This window comes from Corvus moneduloides, chromosome 1 (assembly GCF_009650955.1).
Source record: "Corvus moneduloides isolate bCorMon1 chromosome 1, bCorMon1.pri, whole genome shotgun sequence".
Taxonomy (NCBI): Eukaryota; Metazoa; Chordata; class Aves; order Passeriformes; family Corvidae; genus Corvus; species Corvus moneduloides.
In genome coordinates this window covers 144045880-144059765 of record NC_045476.1, presented here as the reverse complement: position 1 = coordinate 144059765, position 13886 = coordinate 144045880, and the positions used below count along the sequence as shown (strand labels likewise).

The window sequence follows — 13886 nt, the reverse complement described above, 5'->3', positions numbered from 1 at the left end:
GCTGCTAAAAGTAGTGCTGGTCTGGAAATAAGCAGCAGTAATCTTTAGTGAACTTTCATGCCAAAAAATCCTGAGGGATTTATGCAGTTCTAGGATAAGGTACTTGCTAGGCAGGATGGTTTTCAGATTCCAGTTGTGAAATACCTAAATCCCACTGAAATCCTCACACAGGAGCCTGAATTCCTTCTTTGCACACAGCTTTTGCTGACCCCACCAGAAACGTGACTTTTCCTTACATCTTGGAGCCAAGGCAGAAACTAACATTCTCGGAGTGTTTAGTTTCATTTCTGGCTACAAGTATCCTCAGATTTCTACTTCTCAGGCATTTCCTTTGGGACTGTCCTCCCTCAGGGAGCGCGGTGCGGGCTGGGCGCTGCCCGAGCCCTGTTTGCAGCGCCACGGCAACGGCGCGGCGGCCTCAGGCCGCTGCCGGGCCCGGCGACCCTGGCGCTGCTCCCGCCGCTCTCCGGGATCTCCCCTTTGCAGCTGGCGGCTGCGGGACCCAGGATGCGGTCCAAGAGGCTCACCACCGGTACGTCCCCGCAGGGCTGGGCTGCCTCCGGGGCGCACGGGGGCTCGGGCCCCACGGTGGCGGCCTCAGGTACAGAGACGGTGACACAAAACAGGGGCATTTGCCCGGCAGAATTCATCAGTCCGAAGAGAGAACTTTACTCCCTTCAAACGGCATCATTAAAGACAGGATATTCTCCTAGAATGAATGAGATTTGATTATTCGGGAACACAATTGCATCTTTTTAATTTTGTCATATGATTTGTAATTGCTGTTCAAAGCTTTGCAAGTCTCTTACAAATCTGTATTTTCATTAAACCACCAAGCTTCTAGTTGTCAATTTTGCAGAGGAAAGCTGACATGAAGTTAACTGATATGTATGAGAAATAATATAGTTAAATAATACTTGAATTATATTTAAATAATTCTTGTGCACGGGTCAACATTACTGCATATTCTTAGTTTATTTTATTTCTTCAGACTAAGTTATTTTATTTCAGAATACCCAGGACGGTTGTCATGCCTCACTACTTTTTGTTTCTGTATTGTAGTTGAACCAGCTTGACTGTATTACTTGGATAACATATTTAATATCTTTTTTACAGAACCTCCATGTATAACAGAAGAAATGTTAGTAAGTATGCTTATAAGGCTTGGTCATTATTTTCATCCTGCAGCTATGGAGCAAAAAAAGCAAAAGAACATTTTGGTAACTGTTGTCTGTTTTCTCATTTCTTTTCTGTAAGTATGGATTACTGAGCAATTTCTTAAAATTTTGTCAGACAAAATACTTTGTTTGAAAATAATTAGTGAAAAAATAACAGAAGACTATGGAGAATAAAGATGGAAATGAAAGTGAATTAAGATGAAGGAAGGAAACAAATAACTAGAAGATTCAACCTGACAGGTTTAGCAATCTCCGTACTTTACTTTTTCTGCCCTTTGCTCATAACTCATTGTAGGATTTCCCTGATGTTTACCTTCTTGTTTGAAAGGTATATATGTTTGTCTGTTACCTCATAAGAAATGACACCTTTAATGTTGCAGCTCAGGTAATGTTTGCCTATTCCCTGTTTTGGATGCCTTTGTCACTGTGTATTTTAATGTATAAATTTGTTGATACTGCTTTTGGGAACCTCTAGATACTCTTTTATTTATAGTGTTTATTACCATAAACAGAACCAACATAAGTTTTGGACCAATTTTTAGCACACCTTAACCTCCAGCTGCAATTCTAAGGCAGCTTTTTTTAGTCATAATTTGGACTGTGCAGCAGGAGAGATGGTATGGGAAGAAATGAAACCAAATGCTTTCTGACACAAAAATCTAAGCTATAGTATTGTACATGCAACTCCATAACCTATAATGTGCACATACAAAAGTGCAACTATGATTTCAAATGAAAATAAGACTGTCTACAAAAAACCTCCAAAAACCAGGGGAAACTATATTGTGTATAGATGCAGTAAGTAATAAAGCTCACATTAAGAAGATCATAAACATTTTATCTATTAATCAACCATTGTGTTTACATTTCTTGGTGTTATATGGGACTACAGAGAATTATATCTTTGGGAAATTAAAAACATATTACCTGCATATTCCTAAAGAGCTTAGACTTCAGCCAATAATAAATTAATTGTTTTGAATAAGTCCTTTGAAAAAATAAAATATTTTCACGATGTATTACCATATCTAGTCCTATCTCAAGATTCATCCTTGTCAGTGTCAAACCAAATATGAGGCTGACTATAGCTTGTTTCTAATTAGTTTCTTTTCTTGATTGTGTTAACACTTGCAGAATTGATATTTCTGGATCTGATTGCCTATCGACATTAGTGAGAGGATCTTCTGTTGATTTCAAAATGGGTTAGGCACTCTGGTAATTTCTATTTAATCAGCGCCCAAACATCTCTAAGTCCGTGGCACTGCAATTGCCTTGGGCCACAGGCCTGTGATGCAAATAAAGCACGAAAGCCTTGCTTTCAGCACTGGCAGCATTTTCTAGTGAGTGTGAGCTAGCTTGCCTGTCCTGTATCAGTCATAACAGCAACCACAAGTGCTAAGGAATAAATGCTGGCAGACTAGGGCCAGACAAACGCCATCTAGGTCTAGTCCCGACTTGTCATGCATGTTATCTCAGATTTCTTCCTTATCTGAGCACAAGCTATCTGTATTTATGTTAGACCACTGGGGTTTGGATCAAGATACTGCCTGCCTGTACTCTGTGCATAACCTCTCTTTAATGCTATTCCTCACTAGCACAGTTCAATGCTATGAACTTAAGAAAGAGAAAAAAGATTTGTGTTGCAACACCTTTGCTGCTATTGGCAAATACATTAGGTTTAAATGCATTCTCCTTGCTTTGCAAGGCTGAAATTATAGAATATTCAGAAAAATGAAACTATTAAAAATTATTTAAGTGTCTTCATTATACTGAAGACACATATCTGAAGACCAGAGGAATGATGTTCCAGTTTTCCCCTCTGTTGAATTGAAATGGGGATGGTGGAGATACTGAGTACAGTAAAAGTAAGATTTGGAGCCATACTTTTGTATTTGTCAACAGCAAAAAAAAGTCAACTTCTAGTCCACAGTTTTTGAGTCAAGTTAGCAGGATTTAAAATGCAGGGGTCAAAAAGGATACAAAAACACCTGCAGATGCAGTCTTTACTTTGGGTGAGGTGAACAGGAAGCCTCCCAGTTCTGTCAGATTCAAAGTATGGCGTACACTGCTTGCTTGCTGAGCCAAATTATAGGTTAGTGAACTCCCTTTTTTCCCTCAAACATCGCCAAGTGGCAGCATGAGAGCAGAAGGTGGCCCTGGTGAAATACTATACTCTCCTTCTTCCCAAGTGCAAGAGAGAAAGGTACAACGTGGGGAATTTCTAGACTGTTAGCTTATGCACATTTTTTCAAAAGTAAACATGCAGACTTTCAGCATCTAGAAGCTGTTGGGTTTATGAAAGCTTTATCTATACATTTATTGGCAAAGGATTTACCTTCATGTGTGTGTTTTAAATTGCTAAGGACCTTGGCAGTGTGCAATGGCTAGAATATAACAGTGATGCAATGACTATATTCTCAAAAATGGGAAATAATATTTTGCAAAAGCTTCTATGTCATATCTCATGGAAAAAATACAATTTGAGGCAATAGTGCATTCAAACCATGTTAGTGCAAGTTATTACAAGCCATGCTTTGTGGTTTTGTCTCTATAGGAAGAATGCTTAGCCACAGATGATGTGCTTGTGGATTACTTTAATGAATTTTTGAGTCTTCCGGTAAGTACCTTACAGAAATCCATTGAAAAATACAAGAAATGCCTTACTAAGATTAAGAGTAACTTAATCCATCTTGGAAAATTTTATATTTTGCCGCTTGCTACTTAAATGACTTTTACAATATATCTGTATTTTAATGGTAGCAACTCTCAGTGCTCAGTGTTATTATCAGTAAGAACAGCCCAGCATCTGGACTTCTGGAGACAGATGTTATCTTGCTAATTTACAGAATCACAGAATGAGTCATGTTGGAAGGGAGCACAGTGGATCGGTCATCTGGTCCAGCCTCCCTGCTCAAGCAGGGTCATCCCAGAGCACATGACACTGATTTGTATCCAGATGGTTCTTGAATATCTCCAGTGAGGGGGACTCCACCACCTCTCTGGGCAGCCTGTTCCAGTGCTCAGTCACCCACACAGTAAAGAAGTTCTTCCTCGTGTTCAGGTGGAACTTCAAGTGCACCAGTTTCTGCCCGTTGCCTCTTGTTCTATTGCTTGGCACTGCTGAGCAGAGCCTGGCATCATCCTCCCTTCAGATACTGATAGACATTGATGAGGTCCCCTCTTATTTGTCTTTTCTTGAGCCTGAATGTGCCTGGCTCCCTCAATCTTTCCTCATAACAGAGTTGCTTCAGTCCCTTAATCATCTTCATAGCCCTCCACTGGACCTGCTTCAGAAGCTCCATGTCTCTGATGTACTGATGAGCCTTTGACCTGCTGGCAATGCTCTTCCGAATGTACACCAGACCTTCTTGGTTTATGTATTTAAACTTATGTAATTAATAATTTATGTATTTAAATCACAGTGCACTAAAATAAAATGAATAGGAAATGAGAAAAACACATAAATACTTATTTAAAAGGTGTCTGCCCTATTACAGTGTCACAGCATGACGGCATAATGAATGTTTGTCCTTTTACAGTTTTCTGGCAATGCATTCAGTGATTAATTAACATTTGAGCTCAAGAATGGTTGAGCTTTTGATGGGATATCCTCCCTTTTTGGATGAGGGTGAAAGAGCAGAGGAGGCTGCTGTCCTGCTAAAGTTCTTTATTTCATAGTCTCATAGTTTTCTGAAGGTAGAGTTCGAAGGGGTTACATGATAAGGCCAAGCAGCAACAGCAGCACCAGCAGGCAAACAGCAAGTAGAAAACAGCTTCTTCTTCTTCTCTAAACTTACAGAAATGTGGATTATATTTGTTAATTGACCAATAAAATTAACACACAATTCTAGTTTTTCTTTTCTTAACCTATCCTGGTCTAATTCTAGTAGTTGTAAGTCTTACACAAATGTTACATAGGTATTACACAGATTTGCATATATAGTTTCTATCAGCTCTTTTTGTTTATGTGAACACTCTGTCTAAAAAATGTGAACAGTATAGTTCCATCTATGTTTGTATAAAGTAAAGAAATTCTGTGAAGGTTACACTGCTGCAGTAGGAACTGCGTTTAAGGTCTCTGCTGCAGCTTTTCAATGTTTAAAGCACTTGGCATATATTTCTACTAAAAGTTAAAAATCTATATTTCTATTTCACTTTGGTGTGACTTCATGTATCTCAGCTTATCCAAAGGTTTTATTCAACCCCTTTGCTTTGGCTTTCCTCTGGGCCTGGGTTCAGAGGAGCTCTCACTCCAACAAAGAACAAACTCTTTCTCTTCATGGCTCAGAAGGTTTCAAAGTTGGCACTTCCCTCCTGTTTCTCTCCCATTTTCAGCTAGAAGGATGCAGCCTTATCCTGTATTCTGTGTGCTGATCCAGTTATGGTTAAACCATCACACCCAGTACCCTGTATTTAACCAGTTCTCCTATATTTTGCTCCTTTTCCCTATCAACTAGCCTGCCTCCCCATACTCAATTGAGAGTCACATGTACAATCCTGCTCCCTCAATGTGGCAACCTCATCCAGCTTCATCTTAGAAGTCTTGGCCCTGACACCTTACAAAGTCCCTTGCCAGGTGGCACAGGCCTTTCCACAGTGTCACTTGTGGCTCCCACCTGATGTGCCACAGAACTGCCCCGCAGTCCATTCCCTTCCTAGGGCACTGCAGTCCAACAGGCTACATTACAAGAACATATATCCATTCTACAGCTTGCTTGGTAGGAGCCACTGCCAGCATTAGGAGAGGGTAGAATATTTCTTGATGCTCCTTGGACCTCAGACTTTGGTGAAGCCACTAATGAAATAAGTTCAGTTGTGATTCATAACTGACTGATTTGGCTTACTAAATTGAACCGGACATAGCTGTCTCTCTAAGCCACATCACAGATTTGTGTAAATGTACACAGCATGGAAATTGCGCTACTAAGGATGGTAGAATGGGCTCCTCCTGCCAAATTTAATCCTAAAATAGAATCTGGAGGTATTAACTCTATGTCAGAGTGTGAGTTTTGTGCACAGCGTTGATACTGACTTCTTTCAGGAGCTCGGTCTTTATATGCTTTCACCACACTGCAAGATTCCAAAGAGTATGCAAAGCTAGAGAGACACAGATGGAACAAAATGTGTGGTGGGAGGGCTGGATTTTTTGTTCCTCCAACATCTCCACTCCCTCAGGCCCCCGCTGCCCCCCTCTCCCTGCAGCTGCCTTAGGATGTCTGCCTAAATCCAAGCCTGACTACTCAGGTTTTAAACCCAGGCCTTCCTCCATGTGCCAGATTGTTCTTAGCACAGGAGTACCATCTTCCATGCATTTGCTGCTTGTTTGGAAACTATGCTTCAAGTTTTGCCCAAATTGCAGAGGATGGAGTGGTTAAGAAGTTCAGCCTTTTTGGTCTCTTGATCTCCTTGGACATACGCAAATTTCAGGACATCTGTTGGATGCCAAAATTCTTGGGCTCAGAGATCTCCTCAGCCTACAGTCCTGGTGCAGCTCAGCAGCTCTGAACTGCAGCAATTGTCCAGGCACTCCTGACAGCTCTGGAAGTCCACAGAAAAGAGTTCACAGTCACTCCTAGTAAACACTGTTTTATGCTGGTAATCTTGATAGGTTTCTAAGATGATGCATGGTCTCTCTTCTACATATTTACATATCTTCATGAAAACAGATGATCTATTAGCTATTTTTAACTGTAATGTTCTCATAATTGGTTTTATTTTCTCTTTGATCTTTTCCTAAGGATTTATCCTCTTCAGGATTAAGTTCTGTTAATGCCTTGAGTTCTGTGGTTTGAATACCTTGCATTCCTGATTTCCCTCTCCTTCTCAGAAGGCTTCTACTAAAACAGCGCATTGAAATTTCCATTGCTTTATTCTTGTTGTGCTTACACACTGTTGCCTGGGAACAGTATTACCCAGGTGTGCTAGTAGTTAGGCAACAAGTTAAACTGAAAATATTGTGAGACTTGATACAAGAAATCAGGGGGAGCATATGCTTATTTTAAGGGACTGCCTCTGCATTGATTTATAATGCACCATTAGTAGATGGAAAATTGTATCACTGGGGACTTGCTATAGCAGCAACAGGTTTTTCATGTGGGTTTTTTTTTTTGCTTTGATTTACAGTGTATCCCTTATGTGATCCTCTTGTTATAATGGCATTCAATGTAATCTGACATAAATATCTAGGTACTCCAAAGAGCTATATACTGTAATAAAGTGTAATTTACAGAAAGTATTTCTGAAATACATAATACAAAAAACCTCAGGAGGGTACTTGTTGCCAGTAGTACAGTGCTTTCACAGTAGCAGAAACCAATTACATGGCACGCAAATGAGTTACACCTTCCTTAGTAACTAATGTAAAATGAAAGATTTAAGAGAAACATTGGCCTGGCTATATTTCCATTTCTAGGAGTTCAGGCTAGAATTTGAATCTCTGATTCATGTATTAAAAACATCCAAGGATATGTTTAGTCAGGAATGAAAATTCAGAAGTCAGAAATTGCCATCCAGCTCAGTGTTGAAGGCGATCACAGTAATGTCAGCTTGTTTCTCCTGCACTCTACAAGCTGCTTGCTACTCATTCCATCCCAAGTCTGTGCTGGGTCTTACCTGTCATTTTCCAGTTACCAGTGATCCTGAGGAAGGCACACTCCTCCTCTTTGCAGCCTCAAGGAGTTGCACTAGAGACAAAAGTGCCTCAATTGAAGCACATTCAGGAGATGACATTTTGGTGGCAAGTCCCTGGTTGTTGGTTTCCCTTGCAGCAGAAATCTACTAAGTGACCATAATTTTATCAACTTTAGATTTGAAGAATATTTCTTTTGAACATTGTTTTCACTGTAAAAGCTCTCCTCCAAGTAGTCTGGGGTCCAGCATTTGATGCAGGTGATGATTCTGAAAACAATTAAAGCCCAAGTAGCAAAGCTTGGGCCAGTCGGTCTTTCTGAAGACAGAATGGTCCTGCAAACCTAGTGCTGTCAAGAATAAAATCTTGCTTGATCTGAGTAGCAGATTACAGAAAGGGCAGAAAGCAAAAAAGCAATCCACTCTGCTGCACAGTTCCGGCTCTTCACGGCTTTGAAGATGACTTTGAATAATTCCATACATCAAATAATCTATTCAAGGCATCAGTGCACGCTCATTAGTTTCCTCTTGTCTTTTCCAGGTGTGAGGACGGAGGCTGCAGTTGCCAATATAACCTCCCTTTAAAAGGCTTTGACAGAAGGCCCTACATGCATGTTATGTTGAGACTTACCCAGGACTAAAATTGGCATCATGTCTTTGACATTGAAGGAAGCAAACAAAACATTCCTGACTACATTCCTCATTGATAGTGTGCTTACTCTAAATGTTCTTCTCTCTTAATTAGATTGTGATACGTGATTACGACTTTTGTCTTACTCAACAACAGAAGGGAAATCCTGGACTCGCTAAAGTCAATGGGAGATTTTGCGTTGACCATGTGTAGTGTGAATTTTTCCAGACACTTCATAGAGCTGCTCAAATTCTCCTCTGGTGTGGACTCTCACTGACATTTATTTATGATATACATATACCCTTCTTAAGGAAGTTTTGGCAATGCTCCTGGATGAGATCTCTATTCACTCCCGCCCTTAACCTAAGAAGCAGCCAAACTGTGGTCATTCTGTTTCTCTTGGGATCAAACTACGTTATTTGGGTCTGGGATGCGAGCATATTTACACATTTGTTAATTGTATCCGAAGTTGAGTGTATCTGAAAACTGTTAAGACAGAGAACAGTGAGATTTATATGTCTGATATCCTGGCAACATGGTGATGGATGCTGTTTTGGTTTCTGTTATGGGAGGACTGAGAGAAATTTGTCTTCCCTTCAGTTAAGTGTATAACTTCAGGTTTCAGAATTATGTATTCTGTTTATTTTTCAGCTGAAAACCGTATTCAATGTGCATTTCACAGCTAAGAAATTTCTTTGCTGTCAAAAAAGTATATGCAATTGTTTATTTATTTAATAGTATTGCTGTACCACAGTCTGAAAACAGCTTTTTGTTATTTGCTCAGAGATTTTTTCTGAAGCTGAGATTACTACACTGAGTGACATTGATCATACTGGCTTTGGGGGGAGACTTCCCTGTGAGTGAAAGTTTGCGAAGTCTGTAGACTTCTTATTTGTTGGTATTCTCAAGTCCTTGATCTTATTTATTGTTCTACATTGATAATGTATGAACCCCAAGCTTCAAGGCTCCTGCCAAACTCGATTTATTTTTTCTTAACATCTTGAGGTATCATTTCTCCAGAGATTTCCCTTTCTATCTTCAAAGCATCAAAAATTGGCTCAAACTAAAGAGAATGATACACTTAGTCTGTGGTTAGTGTATTTTACTTGTCTGTTAAAAGCCAAAGCACTTGCCAAATGTGGGGTAAGAAAGAAATTTCTTAGTATATTAGATTGGCATGGATAACTTCTTCCCTTTCCTTTATAGTGCAGACTATCATCCACTCTTTAACATAGGCATCTTCACCAAAGAGATTCCTCATTATTGCAATGCCGGAATATTGGTGGTGCCATAAACCTCTCTCATTTTACAGTACTTGACTTCCACTGCAAAGGTTTTAGGTTTGCTACAGGGTATTGAACAGTTTCTTGGTGCATTTTTTTTTGTGGCTTGTAATGTGTGAGAATGGTTAGATTGTGTGTTTTGCCCCAAAGTTCTTCACATACCGAAAAGAAAACAGATTGACTGATCCTCACTCCTGTATGGTAACTGCGAAAATGTTTCCTGCAAGAAATCAGGTTCTGGGGGTGTGTTTTTGTGTGTTTCCACTTGATTTTTCTCATAACATTATCATTTTTGTGGTGATGATGAGTTAAGAAGATTAGGAATTATCTCTTCTTTTGTTGTGCTTATAAAAACATTCTGATTTATCATTCTAGTTTTTTTAAAGCAAGCTTCTCCAGAAAGCTTGAACTATTCTAAAATGCTTTTATATGATAGTTTGAGAGATAGAGAGATTCTCTCTTGGGAATCTGGGACTTGTACAAAGTCTGGAAGGGACTTTGAGGAGGTCTGTAGTGTGGCTTCCTGCTCAAAACAGGGTCAGTGCTTTAGTACTGACACCAGGTTGCTTGGCACTTTCTGCAATTGGTCTTGAAAACCTCCAACAGCTGATTCCTCTCTGGACAGCCTGTCCCAATGCTAATCATCCCACAATTACGTTTTTTCTTATAATCTAGTTGAGACTTCTGTTGTTTCAGTGTATGCTAAGTGGTCCCACCGTACACCGCCTTAAAAAGCCTGACTTTATCTGTTCAACAATCTCCTTGTAAATACTCTAAGGCTGCTGCTAGTCTTCCCAGAGCTTGTTCCTTAAGAGTGAGTGCTCCAGCCTCTGACCATCTTGGTAGTCGTCTGATGGACTTGATCAAATATGTGAATATCCTTCTTGTACAGGGGACCCAAAACTGGATGCAGTATTCCAGATGCATCCTTACTAGTCTCAAGTCTACTGGCTGCTCTCTGACTTGATAGAAGTATGCATGCCTTTTGATGTCCCTGGGGATGTGTAACTACATCCAAACCCCAAAAGTCTGGACTAGAGCCCCCTTTTTCAGCAAAGTTTGTAGTGTACAAAGTCTAAATCTTCCTATCCCATCACTGCATGTTCTTTTGCTCCATTAATATATTTGTCTTATAAATGATTGGTAATCATACTCCCAAAACAGCAATACACTTTACATTTTAAAAATTGTCACTAGCATCTGTTTCACTATATTAAAGTTGCCATAGTTTTCTGTTCAGCTAAACAGAATATATATATCAAAAAAACCCTAGATCTAGAGTAAGTTACAAATGATTCAATAGAAGTAGATACATGTGATAAACTAATATTGTATTTGCTTAGTTTTCAATTTGAAAAACATGGAACCAAAATAATCTCATCATGTCTAGTCACATAGCCCTTTATTACAAAATTTGTATTTTGCTTGCTTTTTTTTCCGCTTGTGAGAGCATTTCACATCCTAAGAAACGGAAGTACTTTGTTTCTTGGTGTACTTTCTTCTGTTTCTTTTTTAAAACATGAAGGAATATATAAGGAAGAGTACATTTAAAGGCTATTAAGGTTGCACAGTTAGTCACTTAAAAGCTGGTAGCAGCCCAAATTAGGTTTGAAAGTAAATGAAATGTACACATAGCAAACTGGGAGGAGGTCTGAATGTAGGGAAATCTACTGCACATAAAAGGTTTTTTAGATGCTGTTCAGTACATCTGGAAAAAAAACCACTAAAACCTGCAGAGTGCCCTGGAGAAAATGAATGCCAAAAGAGGCACAAGGTGTCAGAGAACAAAAACCAATCCATGATTTCAGCTGAAGTTTGGTAACTGAACAGACTCGTGCAATTCAATGCATGGCCCTGAGCAGTGGTGGTGTGATGTCATAGGCACTAATCATACACTTAAAGCTCTCACATGCTGTGTGCTTTGCCAGGCTGAGCCTCCACAGTGAGACATTATGGGATAAGTAGGGAATGTTGAAACCACATGTTGCAGCCACATGGTTCAATTATGGTCATTGCTCTACAAGACATTGATCAACAAGGGGGCTTCAAACAGAAGCAACAAAATAGGTGACAGTAATATCATTACTTTGGGCTTATACAGGTGTGAAGAAGAATCAAATTGTTCTGTAATATATTTCTATGCTATATGTAGCATGTATTTAGCATATTTAGAATGTATATTAATTATGTCTGTGTGCATATATGTGATATATGAAAAAGTTCAAGGAAATTAAAAATATAGTACTTGAACAAATAAAATATTCTTATTACATGCAGGGGAATGACAACTGTACAAACACCAGGTGGGATCCTGTCTGGAATGAAGCCAAAATGAATTTTGGCACTGGGTCTAGGTGTGGCCATAGTTTCCTGAGTGCTTAAATACAACATGCCTTGTTGTCCAGCTGACTGCAGAGATGCTTATATACTCTATATAATATAGAGTACATAATGGACATAAATTCTATATAATCTCCTATTCATAACAGTCATGGGTATCCTCTATGACTTCTGTAAAATTCATCCATATTTTTCCTCTTCATTTCAAGTAAGATAATTCGAAAGTCTTTTAGGGAAATACCTAATATTAGAGCTTAAAAGATGAAAGATATCTCTGTTTTAGTGTGTACACATGCAGTGGAGTTTTGTGCCTTGACAAAAGTCACAATTGCATGGCCAAAATTGAATTTTAGTCTACCTCATCTATTATACAGTATCTGCCTGAACTAGTGATGTATAATAAAATTTACTACAGGGCATGGGTTTTGGTACTTGTTCAACCTACAAGTAACAATATGGTGCCAAACCTTTCCTACACATGAAAATCTTCAGATTCATCTTCCTCAAATGCATCTCACATTTAAGAGGTCAGTTTCATTGTTAATATTTTCAAGCCTTGATTGTTGATAATAATGAATGGGAGAATAATACTGGAGATCTGATACTGTAGGTGAGTACTTCTCTTTGGGACAGTTACTAAAGTCACAGTTAATTATATATTCTAGATATCAATGTGCTGGATCTCTTATTTACATGTGAAAAATAATGGTCTGTGATCTAGAATGAATTAAATTCTTGACAATTAAGCATTGCTGAGATAAAAAAGTAGGAATGCTTTGGAAAGCTATACAGCAAAAACAAGAATGCAGAAAAATTACTATTTCAGGCCCCAAGAGAAAGAAACCTCATAATACAGTTTTGTATTCTGTAGGATGCCTCTATATGATAAAAAGTAATTTGTTAAATGACAGTTGCCTTATTACAGTACCATAAGCTTTCCAAACTTCTTTTGCAGACTTTTGCCCAGCCGGTGAAGTTTAACTCTGACGTTGGGGCTTTTGAAGTAGTTAATTATCCCCCACGATGCCTGGAACGCCAGCCGAAAAAGATTCTACATGATCAGAAACCTCCAAGCCCCATTTATGATGTTCTAAGGAAAGCAGAGAATGATGGGCAGCTCTCCAAAATGCACAGTGCTTCTCCAACCTTCGGTATTGATCCAAATTACAACACTATGGTAAGCATCTTATAGCCCCTGAGTTTATATTTAGATCTTACTGTAGAAATACTGGCAATACTTATTGTTGTGTTTGGCTTGGTAGCTTGGGAAAAATGTTAATTTATGTTAGGAAAACATAATGATGGGCCAAATTATGCCCTGTAATGCACATGTGTCTAGCAGACAAGTGAATGGAATTACAGATGCACATCCTGTAGCACAGAATTTTGAAGATTCTGTAGGGCAGGGTTCAACTGTGTGGTCTGAATACTTTTTAATATTAAAAGAAAAAATATTATGACAACAGTTACTTTACTAGTGATCCCTGGAATGTGCAAATTGACTGAAACTAATGCAGCTCAGTCTTTCCTTATTAATTAATTTCCTTGTGTGGCTATGAGCTCATCTGTGGTCTGGCAACACATAAGTCTCTCTTCCATTAATTCCTAAAGGATTTACATGGTTAGCATCAATTGAAATGGCCAGAAAAAATAATCTTTGGCAAGAAGAGAGCTAAATTAATGGAAAAATGGGTTGGAATTCAGAAAAAAAAAATCCGGTTTCAGGCTTGCTTAGACAGTATCAGTTTTGGTATTCTTACCTGCCTACTTCCCGGGCCATCTTCATCACAAACTAGGAAGGTTAAAATCAGGAGTTGAAGCATCTTA

General features: G+C 39.0%; 1 protein-coding gene across 1 annotated transcript in view; it reads left to right on the top strand.

The window, feature by feature from the left end:
- Positions 1-231: 231 nt before the first annotated feature.
- Positions 232-13886, top strand: part of RGS22 (regulator of G protein signaling 22) — a 61067-nt gene continuing 47412 nt past the window's right edge. Inside the window, exons 1-4 of the mRNA XM_032130274.1 lie at positions 232-532; positions 1117-1145; positions 3733-3795; positions 13015-13236. Coding sequence (XP_031986165.1) covers positions 508-532; positions 1117-1145; positions 3733-3795; positions 13015-13236 — 339 coding nt within the window. The 5' untranslated portion in view covers positions 232-507. The remainder of the gene's footprint in view (positions 533-1116; positions 1146-3732; positions 3796-13014; positions 13237-13886) is intronic.